Below are 24,855 nucleotides of genomic sequence, written 5' to 3'. Positions count from 1 at the left end.
TTCAGCTAGAAAAGAAATTAAACCAAGAAATCCAAGGAAAAGAAAAGTGAACAGAAACTTCTTCATACACACCGAGAAAAAGAGAGAGAGAGTGCAAGAGAGAGGCTTCAGAGATCTCAGCTTGTTATCGGAAATGGTTACTTTCAAGTTCCACTAGTACCAAATTGTTGGGCGTGCTTTGCCCACTGAATCTAATGAGCACCCTAAGATTTACTGCATGAAGCTTTAGGCCACGAACGAGGTTCGCGCCAAGTCCAAGTTCTGGTATTTTTCTGAGGAAGCTGAAGAAGGTCAAGAAGAGCAATGGGCAAATGCTTGCTATTAATGAGGATTTTGAGAAGAACCCAACCAAGAAAAGTGAACAGAAATAAGACTCTAGCCATTTTCCTAGTCAAAAAAAGTAGTGTTTGTATGGATGAGACACTGAGGTGTAATGATTTGAGGTGTATATATGTATGTATAGAGGTAATGGTTGGATATCAGTTTGTTAAAGGAGAAAAGGTTGTGGATGATTAGGTAGGAATTGTGAAGATGTTGTACATCAAAGCTTGTAAGCAAGATACTGATAGAGATTTCATATGCCATTGACTAACATAGATGTTGAGATTTCTAAACCAAGAAGAAGATTTCAGAACTCAGTCTCTCTCTAAAACTTGGCCTAAATGGTTTTTTTTTTTTTTTTAATTTCTTTTAATTACAATTTTTTTTTTTAAAAAAAAGCTCATTTAATAGAAACAACTAACAAATGGTTAACAAAATACTGAATTGACAACAATTGAAAGTTAGAGGACTGAAATGAAAAACGCTGAAAGTTAGAGGGTCAGTTTTGGATTTTTGCCTAAATTTAATAACAAAGTCCCGAATTATATATCATATCATATGGTATACTATATCAAACTCCTTTGTTCTGCCATGTGGATATCAAACTTACCCCTTTGCCCAACTGATTCCCTCTCATTCTCCCGCATGGATATCAAACTTACCCTTTTGCCTGGCTAACAACCCTTTAAAAAAAAAAAAAAAAAAAAATTTGAAAACAAACTCTTTTGTATTAATGGAAAGTTTTGGCATCTTAGGAAAAGAAAAATAGAAAGGTCTATGAGCATGCATATAGTGCGTGCGATGAGACTACTATTATTTAAGAGAAATAAACCTAAGTCTTTTTGTAGTTGGAGACTTATTGAGTAAAGTGATCCTTCTACGTGGTACTAAAGATCTTTATTTAGGTAAAATGTAACCTAATTAGGAAAAGTCATACTTAGTAAGTGAAGCTCGTAACGGGAATGCATACAGCAAATATTCAACAAATGTGAAATGTCCTCTAAGCTTGACAAACAGGAAACATGCGGAAGAAACAATTAACAATAATCGCTAAAGCCTTGAGTATAAAAAAGAGGCTTGGTTCCAAGAGAAAGACACCACGAACAATTCAAATAACTTATTGAGATCATTGTAGTTTGGTTTTTGGGACTCACTAATTTTTTTTTTTGAGAAAGAGGACCCACTAAAATTAGTTGTACTTAAGTTTGATTTAAATAATTAATTGTTAGTCTCATTTTATTTGAATATATTTGCTTCCAATCAATTTCATGTTAATATAATAATCTAAGCTTTGATATGTTTATTGTGAACCATTCAAACATCAACATTTTAGATGAATTAGACCTCAAATTAATCTATTTGCAATCCAATGTCGTCATAAGATAATGTAGCATTCAATATTGATACTAGATAACTTAGAATCTTATTTACTTATTTTCATTTTTCATTATTACTTGCATTTTTTTTTAAATGAAAATCCTCTTAAGTGAGATATTTTTTAATCTCATCCCTAATCCATAAAGTCAAATAATCCATCTAACCATCACTTTCAAGCTTGAAATAAAGTCTCGCACCATATGCAATTCACATATACAATGATCATGCTTAGAAAAATTATTCTATGTTCAAACTATAGTTGTGACTAGTTTGCATCTCTAAAATATGCATCACGTTAGTGGGAAAAATGACATGTCGGTAATTTTAACTAATTGGTTGAAAATCTAGAGCTTACCTCCACAAGAATTTATACATGTAGAACGACTATTACAAGAACTAAACATATATTCTTCCATTTTATTTCTTCTACTTTTTGCGGAACAAAATGGCACCGTTTATACTTTGCCTCTCTCCCCCCCCCCCCCCCCCTTTTTTTTTTGAAAATAACACTAAAAGCCAAACTATTTTGTTAGTTAGCACAGTTTTGAAAAAAATTTGGCATCTAACAACTCGAGACTAAAGGACTCAATTTCGGTGTTCTAAATCGAGCACGACCGATTCGATTTCAACATAGAACTCGAGCCTATTGGACTCGATTTCATTGTTCAGTTCTTCCCTTCAACAAACTAAAGCAAAACTCAACTCCAGCAAAACGTAGGTCCGATCCGATCCGAGCAAAACCTAGGCGAGCTTCGGCAAGGAATGAGAGATATGGAACAAGACAAAGTGAGAGAGAACCACCGATCCGATCCAATCCTAGCAACTCCAGCAAAACCTGTGCAATCCGATCTGAGCAAAACTCCAGGTGGGTCTTGGGTTTGTTGATGTCGTTGTTTCTCTTTGGTTGTTGTGTTTGATTGTTGAAGAAGATGAGTTTTTGGAAATGAGTTGTGTTTGATTGTTTGAGAAGAAGATTGTTTGATTGTTTCTCTTTTCTCTTTGGTAGTGTTTCTCCTTCATTATTTTCGTTTTTGTTGCGAGTACTGAAATCGAGTCTAAATAGCTTGATTTCAATTTGATGGAAACGAGTTTGATGGACTCGGGCTTGGCCTTCCAAAATCGAGTATATTACTCTCAAGTTGTTAGTTTCTTAAATAATTTTAAAAATGTGCTAATTAATGAATTTGTTTAAATCAGTCATATTTTGAAAAAAAACAAAAAAAAAAAAACCCTCTCCCCCGTCAGTCATCAGTCACCACTATAAAACCCACCGAAATTTAAGCCACACGGTCCAGACCCCAACGAAAAGAAAAGGCGTGCTCAATTTTACTTCACCAGAAAGCGGAAAGCAGTGTCTGTAGTACAACCATAAGAATGCGAGCTCTGCAACTGAGCAAGAAAACTCTCTCTCGTACTCTCTTCCTCGCCACCTCCACTTCCTCTTCCTCATCACCGTACCGAACTATAACCACCGCCGCTCTACTATCCTCACCCGCCTGTCACAACCACATCCACCGCTGCTCCGACACGTGGCTCTCCGCCTCATCATCCGCCAACCTCCTCCGCTCTCCTTGGTCCCTCACTCAACACCGCGGGATCAGAGTCTCCGGTTCCGATGTAAGCTACGCTTTTCCTTTTTGTTTAGAAATTGAATATGTGTTTGTTTCGAAAATGTGATTATTCCTAATTAATTGTCACAGGTCAAAGTCGGAAACGTGATCGAGAAAAAAGGTTCGCTTTGCTAATTGCGAATAACACTAATTAATTCTAATTTAAATTAAACTAATTCCTTTTTTTTTCCTCTTTAAATTGTGTGTATATATGCTAATGAAAACGTAATTTTCGTGTTGTGATTTTCAGGACGTATTTACCAGGTGATTTGTTTTTCGTTATTTAATATATATAATTTCGATTATTATGATATTAGCTTGTAACGTGGTTAATATTACTTGATTTAGGTGGTTAAGACAGATCATTCACATGAAGGAAGAGGCAAGGCCACTATAAAGGTTAATTTTAGTATTGATTTTGATTGTAATTAATTGTGTCATTATTATTTTTCGTGATCGAGCTTTCGTTTTCCACTGGTGTGAAAATTAAGTTGATTTTTCGAAATGTAGGTGGAGCTTCGTGACATTGAAAGTGGAAACAAAGTGTCTCAACGATTGGGTACCGATGAGAGTGTTGAAAGTATGCATATTTTAACTTTGTAGCTCCTTGAAAAATCTAGTGTGTGTTAAAATTAGCTTTTGAGTAGTGTTTTGTGGCTTTGTTCAAAAATGGGTAAAAGTACAGTCGTACTTGGAAAAAGTGTGCTTTTAAAAAGCTGTGTATGTACTTTTAAAAGAATTCAGGATTGGAACGAGGATTTTATTTTTTGAAGGGACCAAAGCATGAACTAATTTTTTTTTGTTTTTGACAACTCTGAATTGATATTTGAAAAGATAAATTAGACTAGTATTTATTTAGTGTTAACAAAATATAAATAAAATAAAAGACACAATAGAAGATATATGCACAATAATAATTTTCAATTGTAAAGTCATCTTGCCCTTGTCTTTCAATATAAGGAGTATTCATATTTGGGACACCAATGTTGCATGCCTTACAAAATGATTTCATAATGTTAAGTAAAGCATACAATCCATTACCTTTAACTTTTTGGATTAGCATTCCTGTGATTGATGAAATAGGCTGTTTGGCATCAACTTTACTAAAAGATTTACGATAATTTCCCATATGATTTATAAAAGCACAATCTTTTCCACCCCTAACTTTCTTTTTATAATTCTTAAATCCATCAACAACGAATGCATTATGCCTAGGAATCTCAGATGGCTTATTAAAGAGAAATTATTGTAGATAGAAAGCCATATCATTATTAGGCAAATATTCAAGCCATGACGGATATAGCATGAGCCATCAAAGATTGAAAGTCATGTTTATTATCTTATTATATGTCAAATATTCTTTTAACCATGAAAGGTTGAAAGTCATATTTATTTTTTTAGTTCTTCAGACCATCTTTCAGTTTTGGAGGTTAGTTTTAAATATTTGGGAGGGGCTAGGTATACATTTTTTGGATAAAAAATTGCAACTCATATATATATTTATAGATAATAATAATTTTTTATTTTTAAAATTTTAGGGGGCCATGCTCCCCCCCCCCCCCCCCCCCCTCCTTAGTCTTAGAATAGTTTCGTCCCTGCTATTTAGTTTTTCTAATGCTGGGATTATCACCGGACTGGGTTTTGGCTGAGCACCTGAAAGTTGGGTGCGGTTGATTCCAGCTGATCCATCGTTCAGCTGTGGGTATAAGAACCATCCACCTGACATGATTGTGTTAAGTGATGGGCTTACCTCAACTTGAACTGATTGACCCGTGATCACCTGTAGCCTTAACTCAACTTTTTAGAAACTAATTACTTGAATTGAACTCATGACACATTGCTTGGGTAGATGGCAAGTGGTACTTGCCATAGCACCATAGCACCAAGGTTCAACATCTTGTAGACCCATTGATCAGTTTATAATTATAATTTCCATAATTATTTTACTTACACTATTATGAATTAGGTGTTTTAAATAATTAAGGGTAAATTGTATCAACCTCTCTTGAGGGTTATTGAAATGACACTCACTCAACAAATAACTCCATGCTCTCTAACACTTTTAATTTCCTATGAGAATATTCTATTTAAAAAAAAGATTTCTACTAATTTGTACAAATCTCAAAGGGGAATGTCATTTATACAAACCTCAAGGGAGCAGTGACATTTTTTCCGTAGTTTTGGTAGGAATTTTTGTTTGAAAAACTAAGTATTCTGTTAGGAAAGTTAGGCATGGATTTATGTGTCATTTATACAAATCTCAAAGGGGTAGTGTTATGTTGCCCACTCTTTAGAGAAGTGTCATTTAGTAAAATCTGATGAAAGATATAATTTACTCAATGACTAAAATGGCTGGACTGTGGAGAGGCTTTTAACTTTAGCTTGCTATCAAGTTTATTACTTATATATATATAAAAAAAATAAAAAATTTAACCCAAAATTTTACTATCCTTTTCAGTATGGTCATTCTCCATCCCTGGAAGTCATTTAATTTGAATTTTATTCTTTGATAAGAACTCCATTGTGAAATTTTATATGGCTGCTTGCAGGAGTATTTGTTCAAGAGAAAACTTACATGTATATGTGCACTGATCGCAATGGCACTATAGTCCTGATGGAGTGAGTTTGTTATCCCCCCCCCCCCCCCCCCCCCCCCAATTTTTATACCTGTTTTCTAGTAAATATGCAATTAAGGTCAAAGATTTTATGGAACTATTTTACTAAATATATATTCTCTTTTAATTCTTAACAGCGTTAAAACGTTTGATCAGCTGGAAGTGTCCCAGGAGTTGTTTGGCAAAGATGCGAAGTATTTACAAGGTGAATAAATATCTAGGACTGAGCATTATATAGTTCATGATATACACCATGATATGAATTGAAAAATTCTAGAGTTGGTCAGAATTTAATTGATTTGATAATAACTCTAGTATTCTATCCCAAAAATAACCTCTATGAAAGCAGGAAATGGGTGTAAAAATTCACTTTATATGAATTCATGAAAATTGGTTTATAGTTCTTATCTGCACTAGGCTCTTCATCTTATGTTCCCATGTAGCTCCACCATTGTATGTCACCGCATGACCAATAAGTCACTGCCAGTATCACGACTCTTGCATTACTGGTACTTGACTATTTCATAATCACTAGTCCCATTATTTGGCATCGTCAACCTGCTTAACTCACTTCAACACACTCACTTATATATTTCAGATTTATTTTGCACATGCTTATTGCTACTTATTTACTGGTTAATGATAGTATTAAATTGACTATTCCTTTTAATTTAATTATTTTTTGTCCGTGAATTTGGCCACCAAAAAGCATGCTGTAGTAGTTAGTTTCCATATGTTTTGATGCTTCAAGAACATGTGTTTTTCTATATCAATTCATCATTTCTTGAGTTTCGTGCTTCCAGCCAAATATAACCCAATGATATTCCTCAAGATTTTGTCTTCTCTTATTAGGAATAGCAATCATTTTAAAGTAATTGTTTATAATTTAGTAATGAGTAAACATTTTGTGAAGTTATAGTAGTTGATGATTTTCTATCATGTTAACTATTGTTCCTATAAAAATTCTTGGAAATGCATATTATGCTCCGTTTGTTTTGATGTAAAATGTTTTACGGAAAACATTGTTAGCATTTTACAATGTTTGTTTTGTTGTAAAATGTTGGTAAAAGCTGAAAACATTTACAGTTGACCGTAAAGCCCTTTGTAAAATTTTGTAAAACATTTTACCTAAAAAAACTTGGTAAAACATTTTACAAACTGACTAACTCGCACACCCGCCCCCATTTGAACATGTTGTGACACCCCCACCCCCCACCTATCTCCTCTCTTGCTCACAAAGGTGGTCGTCGGAGCCCTAAGTCACGGTGGTCATTGGAGCCTTGAATCATGGTGGTCACTAGAGCCTAGTTCACGGTGGTTTGTGGTTGGGTTTTGGTGAATAGTGGTAGCAAAGCTTCGATTTGTGGCTAGGAGGCTCCAAATGTGGCATGGGAAGTTGATGGTGGCTGGGAAGCACCGATCTAGTAGTTGAAGATGTTGATTTGGTGGCTGGGGCCATGGATCCCTTGAGGTTGTGCCAATCTAGTGGTTGGGGCCGGGTTTTGAGCTGATCTAGTGGTGGCAAGCTAGACGGGCACCGATTTGGTGGCTGGCTGGCTTGGATTGTGCCGATTTGCTGGGTGGTTGGGTTGGATTGGATTGTGCTAATCTTGTGGTGGCTGGTAGGTTTTGATATGAGATTTTTTTTTTCCTTTTCATTTTAACCTTTAGGTCACACCATACGCTTGAAAGTGTCTTCACTGGAAACATTTCACAATAAAACAAATGGAGCATTATTTTCAAGTTTATTTTCATTTTCTTCCCCCTCCCACTTCTTTGAGGCTTGTGTTGCTTACATAATCAATTATTCCAGTGGTCACTACATTCTCTTCCATCTAACATATGGCATTCATCAACAGGTGAGATGAGAGTTATTGTAAGGCTTTATGATGATATACCTTTATCTGCATCGGTTCCAAAACGCGTGACATGTATTGTCAAGGAAGCACAAGATCCTATGAAAGGGGTCCCAGCCCCACCTAAGTAAGTTTTATGATTTTGCAAATGTAACACCCACACCCCCCCCCCCCCCCCTTTTTCCCCTTTGCCAGGCAAAGCTATTGTGGAGTGAACTCTCTCATTGAACCACCACAAGGGTGGAGGTGCTATGAGACCGAAAGGCCATTAGCATTCTGCAAATGCTCTTTGTGTGTTAAGAAATGTTCACCTTTACTCATATCCTGTTACCTTTTCTTTCTCATTTTTTCTTGCATGCTTCTTGGAATATAAATTGAAATATATGAGTTACATGATCAAATATGTGAGTATTAACTTGTTCAGATTATGATAATAGCTGTAAGGGTCTACATTATTGCCAAAGATCTAGCTCCACTATTATGTGTGTTGTGCGTGGGCAATATTAATTTAGGTGTTAATGTCACAGAAATGCAACATAATTGTCAGAAGGTTCATGCCCAGGGTGGTTAATTTTATTGACTAAGCAATTTTTGGTTATTGACTTGGTGCAAATTTTTTATAATGTTACTTGTCATTTTATTTTTTAATTTTTTTAAGTTCCCCAAATTTCTGGATATTTTTTTGTTTGGTACAATGCGTAATACATTACCATAAAGTTGGATGATATTTCAATTTTTACAAGCTAATTATTGATGGCCATTATGTTCCAGCTTGCTTTCTTCGTCCATTGTGTATGTCTCTGCTATGGGTCAGAAACATCTGCCTATTTTACAGTATAGTGTGTGACCATGTTTGGTTCTGTGGTGTGGTCATGATTCTTATTTCAAACTTATTTTGGTATTATACATGGTGTTTTTCATTGTGCTAAAAGATTCCTGCTGTATGGGTTTGTGACATGCATATATGTGATGAACTTCGCTTATGGTTGGTGCATGTGGGACACACACAAGTAATTTTTTTCTTATTATGTGCATACGTTATGAATTTGGCTTATGGGCTGCATGCACACGAACAAAAGCAAGCATGTGTGCACACACCCAAGAAAGACATTCTTAAGAAGTTCTGTGTTTATAAGTAGGTTATCCTTTATGGCCTGATTTTGGAAATTTTTGATCTAGCTAATGTTATAAAAGAACAAGATTTTCTGATGAAACTTAATGTTGTTAATGCCTAAATTTTCTTTTTGCTGTACTTTTGCAATATGTGCCAGATACTTTATTTTTTATATTCATCCTTGAAATGTGGGTTTTCCATTGCATAATTTTTCAGCTGAAGAAACACAATCTTCTTATTCAACCAGCTAGCTGACCTTGTAATTGCTAAAGTTTGTTTATCAGAGGTGTTCACTAATTGTCTAACTGTGGACCATGCGTACACCTTGGCCTGTATGATGAGACTGGCATGTACTGTATTGTCTAATGAAGGCTGTCATGCTTGCAATTGAATGTGATTTTCTGTCCTATTGTCCCCTTTGACAATGCAAAATCAAAGTATTTCACCTTCTTGATCATTGTTCTGCTTTTGCTTGTATCAATGGAATCTTATCATAATAATTTCTTTCCATTCAGGGATAAAAAGGTTGTATTGGAAAATGGCCTGACTGTTGAGGTAAGTTAAATGTTATTTTTCCCTCTAATGTTTAGCTGCTAAATTAGTCACTTGTATAATTACTATATAAAGCAAAAGATGAACTCAGCAAAAAAAAAAAAAAAAAAAAAAGTGGCAGAAGGTAGTTGTGTAAATGGAATATCCGAATTTTTCATGGGATATTTTTTCTATTATATCATGCATGGAGGGTGCCAGGGACAAGACATAGTGTGGGTCCTACATAGAAGAAGGTGTGCTGTGAAGCTTCATGCTTGCCAAACCATTATATCCATCCTCCAAATTAGGCTTTTACTTTAGATACCTATAAAAAGAAATACAGTCCTGATCACAGATCGTACTCGATTAAAGTGATGAAACCAACAGCGATGATAAGCAACATGGAGAAAATATGATATGCGCATGTGTGTAGTGGGGATGGGTGAGGTTCTGGTACATGTACTATGAAATCTAAGTGGTGTATGTCTTATCAAATTTTCTAATTTTCCAGGTGCCAATGTTCGTCGTAGCCGGTGATGCTGTAGTTATTAATACTGAGACTGACTCTTATGTAGAGAGGTAAAGTTTGTATGTTGTATCTCTAAGATAAAGTTGAGGATTGTCTTGGGTATTTTGTGGCTGTCATGCTTGCAATTGAATGTGATTTTCTGTCCTATGAATAATAACTTGGATAAACTACAGACCCAGATTGGTTTCTTCCAAAAAAGAAAAGAAAAAGAATGGTGACCTACTCTATTTTGAGAGCAATGAAAAGATTGCATGTGACTAATCCTGACTAGATTGTTGAGAATCTATAGCCGACCCTAAAATTTTGGGACTAAGGCGTAGTTGTTGTTGTTGACCTGCTTGATATTGAAATCCAAAGTCCTAACCATTACCGTTTTGTGATATAATACTGTTTAAAAGCTACAGTTCAGTATGTTAGTCTCAAGAATATTAAACTATCATAGTACATGCTTGTCTGTATTGAGTTTATCGACCAGTGGTTGATAGGAAACTAAATTAACTCTGGCCTGTTTGCTATTTTTAAGATATCATGTTGATAAATTGACTTTTCATGATTTTAATTTTTACAAAATATTTTATTACTGTCAGCTACAACTTTTATCACCTAGTGGTTATTCTTTTTATTTTCATGGAGGTGGATGGTATCAGATGTGTTTAAAAATATTGTTTGTTCGTGATTCTGTTGCCTGGCTTTGCTAATAAAAACTGTGCCCCCCCCCCCCCCCCCCCCCCTTCTTTTTTTCAGGGCTAAGGCATAATCTTGTGTTGGCTTTATTCTGAAGGAGATATGGAATGTCAAATTGTGCACCATGCATATCTCTGGTTCCTACGGAAATCAATCTTTCAATTCATCGATTTTAGACAATTTGCTCGTACCTACACATGGTATTTAAACTTGAGGTATATGAGACCTACAGGATTTTTATTTTTATTTTTTAGATTCTAAAAAAGTGCGGTGAGGCAATGGGAGATGACACAATTTGTGAAACATGGAGAGCTTTATACATATTTTCTATGAATAAATTCATACTGTTTTGGTACTTATATATGAGTTTATGAGTAGGGGAAGAAGATGACTTAAAATTGCACATTGCTGCTCCTTTTTGTTTCCCTGTGGACATTCAATTAATATGAAGTTATTCAATACAATGCTCATGTAACTTCAGTCCTTTTATTTATTTTTCATTTATTATTGTTATTATTATTTAATTTTTAGAATGTGAATGTTGCCTTTTAAAGTTTTCATTGTAGGGAGAGGTTTGTGTCCAGTGGTGAATTCTACTGGATATGCTAGGATATGGGCACGTGTCCACCAGACATGCTAGGATACGGACACGTCCAAAACTAGACACGTATCCGCATTTCAATGTGTCTAGTGGAACTGACCACTGGACACAAGCCTAACTCTTCATTGTAAAACAATTATTTTGAAAATCACAACTCCATTTTGAGGGTTATTAAAACTTGACTGGGGTATGCATTCAAAAGTAGAGAGAGGGTGAAAAAAAATGGAAAAAAAGAATAAGAAAAAAAAGACATTAAATGGTGAACTGAATTTCACAAATTGATAGGATTTAATGTGTATAATACATTAATAACATGCATTAATTGCCTCTAAAAAGAATGAGAAAAGTTAACGCATGTCCAGATTAAGTGTATTGGTTTAGAAATTTTTTTTAGACATGTAGGATATGGACATGTTAGGATATGGACACGTGTCCACTGGACATGTTAGGATACAGACGCGTGTCCATTGGACACGCTAAGATAAGGACACATGTCCAAAACTGGACATGTGTCTACATCTCAATGTGTCCAGTGGAATTGGTCACTAGATACAAGCCCAACTCTTCATTATAAAACAATTATTTTGAAAATCACAACACCATTTTGAGGGGTATTAAAACTTGACTGGGGTATGGTTCAAAAGTAGAAAGAGGGTGAAAAAAATGGAAAAAAAGAAGAAGAAAAAAGATCTTTCTAGAGACCATTTTGAGGGGTATTAAAACTTGACTGGGGTATGGTTCAAAAGTAGAAAGAGGGTGAAAAAAATGGAAAAAAAGAAGAAGAAAAAAGATCTTTCTAGAGACATTGAATGGTGAATTGAATTTTACAAATTGATTGAATTTAATGTGTATAATACATTAATAACATGCATTAATTGCCTCTAAAAAGAATGAGAAAAGTTAACTGATGTCTTGATTAAAAGTATTGGTTTAGAAATTTTTTTTAGAATTTTTTTTAGAAAAAGGTATTAACATTTTTTATTATTTTTTATATTTCTTATTAAAGTAGTGTTAAAACTTTCTTAAAAGGTTTATTAAAAAAACTCTTGCATTCATTGGTAATGAGGATAGCAAAGGAAAAATTGTTACTTCTTCTCTCTCTTATTTTATACACTTTTTAGAGATAGAATCAAGAGTCATGTTAACGAGTGTCCTTAGAGCATTAGTTAACAATCCATTTAAAGAAAGTTTTTATGGGAAAAGAAAAAAAAATTTATGTTTTGACAACTTTTTTTATTTCCCATAAACGTTACGTCAAAACTTTCTTAAAATTGATTGTTAACTAATGACTTAAAGACGTTTGTTAACATTTCCCTAAAATCAAAGAATCATAGAATAAAAAAATATAATTCTATTTTTGAAAATCACAACCCCATTTTGATGGGTAATGAAACTGGACTGGGGAACGCATTCAAAGAGTCTTTTGGGTTAATATTGTAAAATTCAAAGTTAATTTGCGTTATACGAACTGTTCAAAGATAATTGGGAAATTGAGGAGAGAGACTGAATTTCGGCAATGGCATTGCCGAAATTCAGCCAAAAAGCAAGAGAGAGAATAAAAAGCAGGAGTGAGAATAAGGAAAAGGAAAAAGCAGGAGAGAGAATAAGGAGAGAGAAAATGTTGAATTTCGTCAATTCCATTGCCTAGTTTTCCTGCCTGAATGCTGTGTGTCCGAGTGTAGAGTGCTCTTAAAATAAAAAAAAAAGGCAATCGCGGCAATGTCATTGCCGAAATAGGGGAATAATTTTTTTTTTTTTTTTAGCAATTGTGATAATGGCATTGCCGAAAATGGAAAAAAAAGGTGGTTTTGAAATCTCTAGAAGAGTAAAAAACAGGTTTCATGTCCACAATATTTTCACAATAAATCACATATAATTAGTTATTATTAGTTAAAAAAATTTGTGACAACTAATTGTGGCAATGGCATTGCCGAAATAGGAAAAACAATTTGTGGCAATACCATTGCTGAAATAGGGAGAAAAATAAAAGTGATAAACTACTTGAGGCAATTGCATTGCTGAAATAGGGAGAAAAAAATTGGAAATACCATTGCCGAAATAGGGGAATAAAATTTTTTTTAGCAATTGTGACAATGGGATTGCCGAAAATGTGAGAAAAAAAGAGAGAGAAGGATTATGGCAATGGGATTTCCGAAATAGGAAAACAAATTTCGGCAATTCCATTGACGAAAATGTGGAAAAAAAAAAAAAGAGAAAGATTTGTGGGAATAAATTTTCCCCTATTTCGGCAAAATGTGAAAAAAAAAAAGGAGAAAAGAATTACGGCAACGAGATTGCCAAAATAGGGGGGAAATTGTTTCCCCCCTATTTCGGCAATACCATTGCCGTAAATGTAAAAAAAAAAAAAAAAAGAAAAAAAGAAAAAAAAAAGAAAAGGATTACGGCAACGGGATTGCCGAAATAGGGGGGAAACAAATTTCCCCCTATTTCGGCAATACCATTGCCGTAAATGAAAAAAAAAAAGAAAAAAAAAAAGAAAGAAAGATTTGTGGGAATCAAAATTTTTCCCCTATTTCGGCAAAATGTTAAAAAAAAAAAAAGAGAAAAGAATTACGGCAACGGGATTGCTGTAAATGTTAAAAAAAAAAAAAAAAAGAGAGAAAAGGATTAAGGCAACGGGATTGCCGAAATAGGGGGGAAACAAATTTCCCCCTATTTCGGCAATACCATTGCCGTAAATGAAAAAAAAAAAAAAAAAAAAAGATTACGGCAACGGGATTGTCGAAATTGGGGGGAAACAGATTTCCCCCTATTTCGGCAATACCATTGCCGTAAATGTAATAAAAAAAAAAAAAAAGAGGATTACGGCAACGGGATTGCCGAAATAGGAGGGAAACGAATTTCCCCCTATTTCGGCAATACCATTGCCATAAATGTGAAAAAAATAAATAAAATAAATAAATAAATAGGAGAAAAGAATTACGGCAACGGGATTGCCGAAATAGGGGGAAACAAGTTTCCCCATTTCGGCAATACCATTGCCGTAAATTAAAAATAAAAAAAAGAAAAAAAAAAAGAAAGGAGAAAAGGATTACGGCAATAGCGTTGCCGTAAATGTGAAAAAAAGAAAAAAGAAAAAGAGAAAAGTACAGAAGGATTAAAAAGAAAAAAAAAGAAAAAGAAAAAGGAGAGAAAACGGCAATTGGATTGCCGAAAATGTGGGAAAAAAAAAATTTCCCTATTTCAGCAGTGCCATTGTTGAAATTGTGGGGAAAAAAAAAGAAAAGAAAAATTGTGGTAATGGTATTGTCGAAATAGGGGGAAAAAAAATTTGTGACAAATTAATTGTGGCAATGGTATTGTCGAAATAGGAAAAAAAATGTTGTGACAATCTAATTGCCGAAAATGTGAGAAAAAAAGAATTGTGGCAATGGTATTGCCGAAATAGAAGAGAGAGATATAAAAAAAGTACGCATATTATTCTTTCAATATATTTTTGACTGAACCAGTTTGGTTTGTCATGTTCTTTTAGAAATAGATAAGGATAGATTCAAGTACATTGATACATTGAATCTTTTTCTAAAGTGCACGCTGTAAACAAAAACAAAAAAAAAGTACATAGATTCTTATAGAACGAAAAAATGACTGATGTGCACGCTGTAAACAAAAAAAACAAAGAAAGTATACGGATTCTTACCATAGAAAAGAAAAAATGATTGATGTGCACACTATAAACCAAAAAAAGTAAAGAAAGTACCTAGATTCTTACAATATAGAAGAAAAAAATTATTGATGTGTACACAGTAAACCAAAAAAGCAAAGAAAGTACATATATTCTTACACTACGGAAGAAAAAAATGATTGATGTGCACGCTTTAAACAAAAAAAACAAAGAAAGTACATAGATTCTTACATGTACATGTACGTTGTAAACAAAAAAAAGCAAAGAAAGTAAACCAAAAAAGACAAAGATTCAATCAACCAATCACCTCAACTCCTCATCTCATTTGATTTTTATTCTCTGCAGAAAATATATTTTGCCACACCTAAATCTTCAACGTGATTCTTTTTTGTCTACTCCTCATCTCATCTCATCTCACCTCATCTCCATTCTTTTTTGTCTGCTCCTCATCTCATCTGACTTATATTCTCTGCAGAAAATAAATTTTGCCACGCCTAAATCTTTCTTTTTTGTCTTTTTATTGTTCAATTGGTAATAAAAGAGAAGGGAAGTGCGAAGTAGAATTGCATCTCATCACAATTCCTCAGGTTGCAAAGTTATTCTTTTACTTTGTTTCAGTGTGCCACAACTAAGGATTGTAAGTTTTTTGTTAATGTAAGGTTTTTTGCTTTGCTTATTAACTTATAGCTCTAGAAATTAACAAATTTATTATTATTGTATAAACATGTGCTTTGTAAATATTAGAAGCTAATACATTGTAAAATATTATGTATTGTTGTAATTGTAATTAATATTATTTGTATGCCTATGATTATGATAATTGTTGGTGTTGTTGTTGTTGTTGTTGCTCTTGTTATTCAAAATTTAGATTAATGAATTATTTTTTATGGTTATCTGATTGTGTGTTTTTTTTTTTTTTTTTTTTTGCAAGTACCACTCTATAATTCTCACTCTTTTAGTTGGCATCACAATTGTGGTAAGCATCTCAATTATAGTTAATACTAATTATTGTGTGTATGATTATTTTTTCTAAAACTATTATTATTATTATTATTAAAAATTTTGCTTCATAAATCCTTTATTTGAGTTTCTTTCAATTTTGTTGTAGATATATTTGAAATGGAGCAACAACAATACCACATCTCTAATGATGCAATGGAAGGCAATGTACGTTGCAAGATCCAAATTTATTAATGTCCTAATAATATATACAATTATTCAATTTACATGAAAATAATTTAAACATTAGCAATATAACATTGTATATATATATATATTTTTTAAAAATTCAGGTTTCCACCTTACGAGTGCGGCCTCAATCGTTTGCACCCCTCCTGCAGTTAGGCGAGTGTATCGCCCCATATTTGCATCAATGTAGATTATACCGTGTTACCCGCCTACCACATATAGATATTGATTGGAGTCTTATCACTTCTTTGGTGGAGCGATGGCAATGTAGTACCCATACATTTCACCTACCTAATTGTGAAATGACTATAACTCTACAGGATATAGCAATCCTTACAGGATTGCCTATTGATGGCAATGCAGTGTGCGGGCCAATAAATTTGATTTGGAGTACAGAATGTCGTAATTTACTTGGGGTGACACCACCTGAAACAGCATTGAAATTTGGTGGTCTTAAAATAACATGGGTAAGGGATACATTCTCAAACCTACCAGAGGGTGCCAATGCTATAACAACCCAACAGCATGCTAGGGCATACATGTTTCAGGTTTTGACTTTACTATTTGGAAATAAGAGCCAAAGTAGATTGCATTGCTGCTTTCTCAAGCTGTTAGACGACTTTGGTGTAGCTGGGGAATATAGTTGGGGTAGTGCTACACTTGCTTACCTTTATAAAGAGCTATGTATTGCTGCTATTAAAAAAAGCACGGAGATTGCAGGTCCTGTTTTCATATTACAATTATGGGCATGGGAGCATCTTCCATATCTGACCCCAATTCCAATAAATCCAACAAATTTAAATGGCGACGACCCATACGGTTGCAGGTATAATATTTACTTTTTATTTCTATACAATTTTGTAATCCTTGATACTTCCAAACCCTAAATATTGTATGACAATCATTAATTGTGTATAGGTGGGATACCAAAAGAACATTCACTCATACACCAACGCATGTTTTGCGTTCATACCGTTCTAATCACGATACATATAATAATAAACAGGTAATATATCACAATGCATTAATGGTTAATTTACTAGTTATATTATTGTCTTGATTGATTATAACATAGTTATTGTAATTGGAATTGTAGGTTGTTTGGACACCATACGATAACTATATGCATCCATGGTGTCTTGCAGAAAGAAATATATGGACTACAACAGCGCCATTGCTGTGCTTCCAAATTGTAGAGTATTACCACCCAGAAAGAGTCATGCAACAGTTTGGGTTGTTGCAAAGATGTCCAAGGTGGCCTACAGACAATTTGGATAAATCTGTGCATTGTATAAAGTTGACAGGAAAGTCCACTGTCAATTGGAGAAGGCAGCATGACCAATACTACCAGCGTTGGAACATGCGAGCTGAACTTCTAGTTGGAGATGACCATTTTGATTCAAGTGTGGACTACGCAACATGGTACCAGCAAAATGGTCACCTATTCACAACACCAGAGGCGGCTGCCCATATATACCAGGTTATTATTTTAGCTTTTTCGATAATACTGCACTAATATTGATAACAAGTTATTTACACATCCAAATACTGCACTAATATTGATAACAAATTATTATTTTCACTTTTTCAATATTACTGCACTAATAAATGTTATTTTCCTTTTTCTGCGGCAACAAACTGAGGTCAATAAAATGTTAAATTTAGCTGTTGCAAATCAACAGAGGAATGATCTCACAGCACAACAAGTCCTTCCACCAATAGTAGAGGGCCTTACTTGACTGAAGTTATCAATGGAAGCAAATATTTCCTCAGTCCCTACTGAAAGGGTGACAAACTTCGGGCGACGACAAAGGCGCCAAGGAAGACAGCCGCAAACCTATACTGAAACCCACTCATCTACCTCTGCACAACGTGGACAATGCCGAAATGATGATGCCGGACCATCCACCTCCGCACAACACAATATGTACAGCTCTACCCAAGCTGGGCCATCAACATTTGCTGGTAATGAGCCAACCACCTTCAGTGAGTATAATCCAATTAATGTTAACGAGTATTGCATGAATTTATATCAACAGATTGGGTCATCCACTTCCATAGGACAAGGATTTGAGGGTTTGTTTAGCTATGACCATTATCCCCAACCTAATTCAACACCTCCCTCCTATCACCCATCGCCACCTCCATCTTATGCTGGGCAATACAATTATGGCCAAGATAGCCAGTACAACTATGATTTCTGCACGCCACAAAATACATTGGTATGTGCTCCAAACTCTGAAGAAGAGGCCTCCGTAACAGACTCTGAGGAAGATGTCTCAAATGAGGATAGTGGGGAAGATGCAGAAGATACCCAAGATATGGAGGTGTCTTCAGATAATGAAAATGACGACTATGGTAATTATCAAACAGAAGTTGATATTAGAACACAGCCGAGGCGCATGGGGAGAATTCTTGTGCAAGCACGAAGGTACCCACAACGAGAAAATAGGCATCCTCCATGTTGTGGAACACAACAAAAATTGAATGTACCTCATCGTCGCAATTACTAATCAATGTAAAATGACTGTTTATTAAAAATATATTAAAGTATTATCATTATTTATGCATCATTGTAGCAAAAAATATTATGCCTAGATAGTATACATAGCACATTATACTACTAACCGTAAGACCATTGTGAAAACAAGAAATGTGTACATTTTTCCTTTGGTAAATCTTTTTTCCTTTGCATGATGGCTACTGTGGTGTACATTTTTATTTTCATTCTCCACAGCCTCTCTTCCAAACTCTCGTAAAAGTGTCAAAGACAAAAAAAAAGTACATAGATTCTTATTCTCCACAGCCTCTCGTACATTGATTCTTATTCTAAAGTGCAGGCTGTAAACAAAAACAAAAAAAAAGTACATAGATTCTTATAGAAGAAAAAAATTGACTGATGTGCACGTTGTAAACAAAAAAAAAAAAAAATAAAGAAAATATACAGATTCTTACAATAGAAAAGAAAAAATGATTGATATGCACACTATAAACCAAAAAAAAGCAAAGAAAGTATATAGATTCTTACAATATAGAATAAAAAAATGATTGATGTGCATACTGTAAACAACAATAAAGTATATAGATTCTTACAATACCGAAGAAAAAAATGATTGATGTGTACACTGTAAACCCAAAAAAGCAAAGAAAGTACATAGATTTTTACAATATAGAAGAAAAAAATTGATTGATATGCACGCTATAAAAAAAAAAAAAAAGGTAAAGAAAGTACATAGATTCTTACGTGCACGCTGTGAACAAAAAAAGCAAAGAAAGTAAAAAAAATAAAACAAAAAGTCAATCAACCAATCACTTCAACTCCTTATCTCATCTGGTTTATGGCAATGGCATTGCCGAAATAGAGGAGAGAGATATAAAAAAAAAGTACGCATATAAAAAAAGTACCCTATAAGGATAGATTCAAGTACAATGACATTGCAAAGATTCTTTTCAGTATTTGTGGCATTGCAGAGATTCTTTCAATATATTTTTGTTGCCGAAATGGTGGAGAGAGATTGATAAAAAAGTACACATATAAAAAAAAGTACCCTATAAGGATAGATTCAAGTACAATGGCATTATAGTGGCATTGCAGAGATTCTTTCAGTATTTGTGACATTGCAGAGATTCTTTCAGAATTTTTTTGACCGAAGGAGTTTTGTTTGTCATGTTCTTTTATGGTAAAAGTACCCTATAATGTCACTGAATTTAACTGATATGAAACTTGCATCCTATTTAAACAGTACTAATGTCACTGAAATTTCCACCGTTCTTATTTTCTACTCTTTTTCCCCTATAAATTCTATCAACCTTCTTCTCCACTCTTGTTCCCCTCATAATTTTACCAACCATTTTCAAATCATGCGTGCCATATATTCTACAAACAACTATAAGTAACAACACTTGCAAATATCTATCCGTTCGTTATCTCTTAGAAGGTGAGTTATATTTCTTAAGTAGTTACTTTTCTTTTTATAATATTCATGTTGATATGTTTTAGGGGCATAGCTAAGCATGAAAATCTTTTTTTTGTTAAATTATTTGTTCATGCAAATCTTGTTTCTGTATTATGTGTTTTGCAACATGAACTGATTTGTATAATATGTTTTAAATTATTTATCCATGAATTCTTGCCTAAATTTCAAAATTGACGTATATTTCCTTAAAGAAATACTTAGTTTGTTAGCCTATAATATACACGTATGTTTAATACTATTATTATCAATGAATATTTTTAATGGATTACCTTCTTGTATTGCATTGTAATGGTTGTGTTGTGTTAATTTATTAATACTATTATTATGCTTTACTGTAGATGGCAGAAAAGTTGTTCATTTTTCTCATCCATTCCGGTGGAATAATTAAACATGGAGAAAATGGGGTTTATTACGAAGGGCCACCTCCTTCTATGCTTCCATTAAGCCGGGGTGTTACATTTGAAGATCTATGTGATAGAGTAGCATCCACGCTTCATATAAACAAAGAAGATTCAAAATTGACTATTTGGTATAGATTTCCATTTCAATGTCATCCACATCCTGTGACTTACCAGCAAGTTTTGGTAGCAGATGATAATGGTGTCAATGCAATATTCGATATGTTAGACCGCCAATATGGATTTGTAGGTGCAGAGTTATACGTGGGTGTAGAGCCTATAAGAAGCCACCGAGATGTTTTCCCCATTCGATATGCCAACGAAGGATCGAGTGCATTGTTTAGTTATTCACATGGCGGGCACTTCCATGATCCATATGCCACTCATATTGGTCATTAGTCTCAAGATGCGGCTCATTCTCCAATCAACATTGGCGGTGCTGACTATCATTCTCCATATACCCATGTTGCAACTGAGGACCAACATGTTCCTTCTCGGCCAATGAACAACAGTGATGCTGACTATGATAATCCAATTGAGCATGTCACACAAGAGACTACTTGTTTTGAGTTTGAAGCTCAGTATGACCAAACCGCCTCTCAGAGAGCTGCTAATGATCCTAATGATACACATCGCATAGCTGCTACTACTGAAAATGAAGTCCATACATTATCAGAAAGGATGCGGACTATGGATAATGATGACCAACTTGATGACGATGAGGTCCTTGATGATATTGGAGATGAATAGGAGCCTCCAAATGAAGGTAATCATGAAAGCAGTTCAACTATGGGAGTCCATCAACCTTCATCACTAAGCTTTTCACAGAACACGTGGGATAATATAATTGATCCAACCCCACCATTTGAAAAGCCCACTCAGAGTATTTGGGACCCTACCCAAGAGTTTTATGTGGGCTTGCTTTTTGCCGATAAGGATGAACTACAAGCTGTTGTTAAACGCTATCACATCAAGAGGAACCAAACATTTTGTGTAAGAGAGTCAAATCAAGAATGTTGGTTTGTAAGGTGCAAAAATTGTTCTTGGCGTCTTCGAGCATGCTTCCGGGCTACATATGGGTTGTTTGAGGTTAGGAAGTACAATGGTCCACACACATGTACAGAGTCTACGCTCACACAAGATCACGAGCAATTAGACACCCATGTTATTGAGAAAGAGTTGAGGGATGTTGTCAAAAATGATCCAACCATAAAGATTGCTTCACTTCAACAGACTCTTTACAATAAGTACCAATACAGACCTTCTTATTTCAAGGTGTGGGAGGCAAAAGAGAAAGCAATTGGTAGAGCGTTTGGTGATTGGGACAAATCTTACCAATTATTGCCAAAATGGTTGAAAGCTTTGACTGATTCAAACCCGGACAGCAGGGTTATTTGGAGAACAATACCTGCTACTATGCCAGGCTGTGCAATATTCGAGAGAGTGTTCTGGGTTTTTGGTCCATCAATTGAAAGTTTTCAACATTGTAGGCCAGTGATTAGTATAGATGGAACTTTCCTATATGGTAAGTATAAAGGTACGTTACTGATTGCATCAACTTGGGATGGTGACAACAGACTTTTTCCACTTGCCTTTGCCATTGTGGAGAAGGAAACTGATGATAGCTGGTATTGGTTTTTGCGTTGTATTCAGATTAATGTCACTAATCGAGAAGGGTTATGTGTCATATCTGATCGTCATCCTGGTATAATGGCAGCGATACGTGAAAGTTCAAAAACGTGTACAAAAACACTTTTGAACGTTTAGACCCCCAAAAACCAATTTAATCAACACACGCAATATGTTAAACAACTAGTGTGCGGAAACTTAACATATGCTATAATATGGAATTGATTAAACAACTATCTAAGCCACAACAAAATAAACCATAGCAGATAATGTAAAGGCAGAGATAGAGAGGAAGGAAGATGCAAACACAGAGATAACACCCGGATGTGTTATCGAAGAGGAAACCGAAGACCTCGGCGAAAAACCTCTCCGCCGCCCTCCAAGCGGTAATCAATCCACTAGAAAATACAGTTGGGATACAAGGACAGCAATAGACCCTCCAAGCCTAATCTACCCAATGCACCTAAGCCCTCCAAGCTTCTTGCTCCAACGAGGTTGCGCCGAACCTTTTTCTTTTCTAGCTTTCCGGATTCCGCTACTACACTGTAGCATCAACCAATGAAGATTGGCTCCTTCCTAACTGCTTCCCAGAACTCCAAACGACTGTCTCACAGAGATGATAATGGTGAGAACCAGGTTTGGTATAAAGCCTCTCAAGGATTTGACAATGGAGAGGAAGAGAGTGAGGGAATTTGATGAGACTCTAAGGTAGAGATTGTGGGTGAAACAATCTGGTTTTTCTTTAGGGTTTCTCTCTCAAAATTCTCTCTGGAAGCTCTCTTTCAATTGTGGGTTAAAAGGGTATTTATACTGGAGTGAAGAGGAATGCGAAACGTCAGGTTTTTCCAAAACAGGGGTGGCTCGCGGCTTGACCTCGCGGCTTGACCAAGTCGCGAGATCCAGTCGCGAGTTAACCGTATGGCCAGTTGTCCTGTTTTGTCCTGTAGTGCTCCAGCTAGCATGACTGTTCATCTTCCAGCATGCTTGGCACGTGTGCATCTTCTGGCGGGTTGAAGCCGCGAGTCCACCCGCGAGTCCCAGCCGCGACACTCTGTTTTCTTGCACACTCTTGAGCAATCTTCACACTATCTCACTCACTACCCTTACAACAATCCCACCTAAATACAGGGTTACTAAATGCTGAATTACAAGCAAATTTGGCACGGAATAAAGCCAATTAGATGGTTGAATAAATTCAACCTTACAATACGGACTATATGTCAATCGACACGTTGGTATCATCGTTTTTGCCTTCGCCATGTGGCTAGCAATTTCAATCAACAAATTGGGAATAAAAACTTGAAGGCTATGGTAATGTGGGCAGGCATGGAGAATCAGTTACGAAAGTATCAAATCACCAGGGATAGAATTACTCAATTAAGTGCAGATGGTGAGAAGTATTTAAGGGAAATGCCGGTGGAAAAGTGGACGTTAGCATACGATGGTGGACATCGTTATGGGGCAATGACCACAAACTTGTCTGAAAGCTTCAATGGAATTCTAAAGAGTGCTAGAAATCTGCCCATAACTGCATTAGTTGAACTTACATACTATCGTTGTGTCGCCTATTTTGCCGATCGGTATACTAAGGCATGTGCAGAGGTTACTGCCGGTGAACGCATTACGGCTTATGCAAAGAATAAATTCAATAAATGGGGAAAAAAGGCACCAAAGCATTCAGTTACCGTGTTCAGTCATGAAGATGGTCTGTTTGAAGTCAGAACACTAATAAACCCTAACTCTGCATATAGGGGTAATCATCGTCATGAGGTAAATTTGAGGCAGAACACTTGTAGTTGTCAAAAATGGCAGGTTTATAAGATTTCGTGCTCACATGTCATTGCCGTGTGTAAATATCAAGGCATCTCTGCAATGCGATATATCGACCGTTGCTACCATTTGGAAGAACAAGTTGCTTGTTATGCACCTAGATTTCGCATAGTTCCAGACAGTGTACATTGGAATGAGCCTAATTTCCCGGTCTTGTATCCTAATGTCAAGTTGCGTCGTGAAAAAGGTCGACCAAGAACAACTCGGCTTCGAAATGAAATGGACGAAGGGGCAGAGCATCAACCAAGGCCATTGTGCAGTCTCTGTAGGCAAGAAGGCCATAATAGAAGAACATGCCTCACTCGAACTGTGGCTAGCTCCACTAGTGGCTAAACTGAATGACCCAACATAAGTATTCAATCTACTTCAGTGGATTGGTTGGACTGTTGTTGTTTTTTTTTTTTTTTTTAATTATGTTTTTAGGTGTTGGACCATATTGTTAGTTTGTATTATTTGAAAGAACATGGTACTAATTCCATATGCTATGATGTTTTCTAGCATTGCAAGTTAGATTGGGGTGTACGTTTATTTATTTTGTGTCTGTGTGTCTATATATATATTGTGTATTATAGTTTAGGGCTTCAATAACACCTTATAGTGTGCACATCAATAATCATACACACATTATAGTGTGCACATCAATCATTTTTTCTTTTCTATGGTAAGAATCTGTATACTTTCTTTGTTTTTTTTGTTTACAGCGTGCACATCAGTCATTTTTTCGTTTTATAAGAATCTATGTACTTTTTTTTGTTTTTGTTTACAGCGTGCACTTTAGAAAAAGATTCAATGTACCAGTGTACTTGAATCTATCCTTATCTATTTCTAAAAGAACGTGACAAACCAAACTGGTTTAGTCAAAAATATATTGAAAGAATAATATGCGTACTTTTTTTATATCTCTCTCCTCTATTTCGGCAATACTATTGCCACAATTCTTTTTTTTCTCACA

The 24,855-nt window shown here is 35.2% G+C and overlaps 2 protein-coding genes across 4 annotated transcripts; both read left to right on the top strand.

Annotated features, from left to right (window-relative positions):
• The first annotated feature begins 2,977 nt into the window (after positions 1–2,977).
• Positions 2,978–10,996, top strand: LOC126719811 (uncharacterized). Of its 3 annotated transcripts, XR_007653198.1 has the most exons (12): positions 2,978–3,315; positions 3,399–3,429; positions 3,559–3,572; positions 3,657–3,707; positions 3,819–3,888; positions 5,858–5,927; positions 6,061–6,128; positions 7,783–7,906; positions 9,110–9,330; positions 9,409–9,448; positions 9,936–10,003; positions 10,698–10,996. XR_007653198.1 is itself a non-coding variant. In XM_050422325.1 (11 exons), exons 1-11 carry the CDS (start codon positions 3,073–3,075, stop codon positions 10,708–10,710), a joined length of 792 nt encoding a protein of 263 aa, XP_050278282.1. In that variant the 5' UTR covers positions 2,979–3,072; the 3' UTR covers positions 10,711–10,996. The 3 variants fall into 3 exon arrangements, 2 of the variants coding, with proteins under 2 accessions (XP_050278286.1, XP_050278282.1); XM_050422325.1 differs by lacking the exon at positions 9,110–9,330 and having other exon boundaries at positions 2,979–3,315; XM_050422329.1 differs by lacking the exons at positions 9,409–9,448; positions 9,936–10,003; positions 10,698–10,996 and having other exon boundaries at positions 9,110–9,334.
• A 10,237-nt stretch (positions 10,997–21,233) lies between these two features.
• Positions 21,234–24,236, top strand: LOC126715139 (uncharacterized). Its single transcript, XM_050415628.1, has 2 exons — positions 21,234–22,149; positions 23,398–24,236. The coding sequence occupies exons 1-2, from the start codon at positions 21,234–21,236 to the stop codon at positions 24,234–24,236; spliced, it is 1,755 nt and encodes a 584-aa protein (XP_050271585.1).
• The last annotated feature ends 619 nt before the right edge of the window (positions 24,237–24,855 follow it).

Source organism: Quercus robur, chromosome 1 (genome assembly GCF_932294415.1).
Source record: "Quercus robur chromosome 1, dhQueRobu3.1, whole genome shotgun sequence".
Classification (NCBI taxonomy): Eukaryota; Viridiplantae; Streptophyta; class Magnoliopsida; order Fagales; family Fagaceae; genus Quercus; species Quercus robur.
The sequence above is the reverse complement of the archived record's forward strand: the minus strand, read 5'-3'. Positions and strand labels throughout refer to the sequence as shown.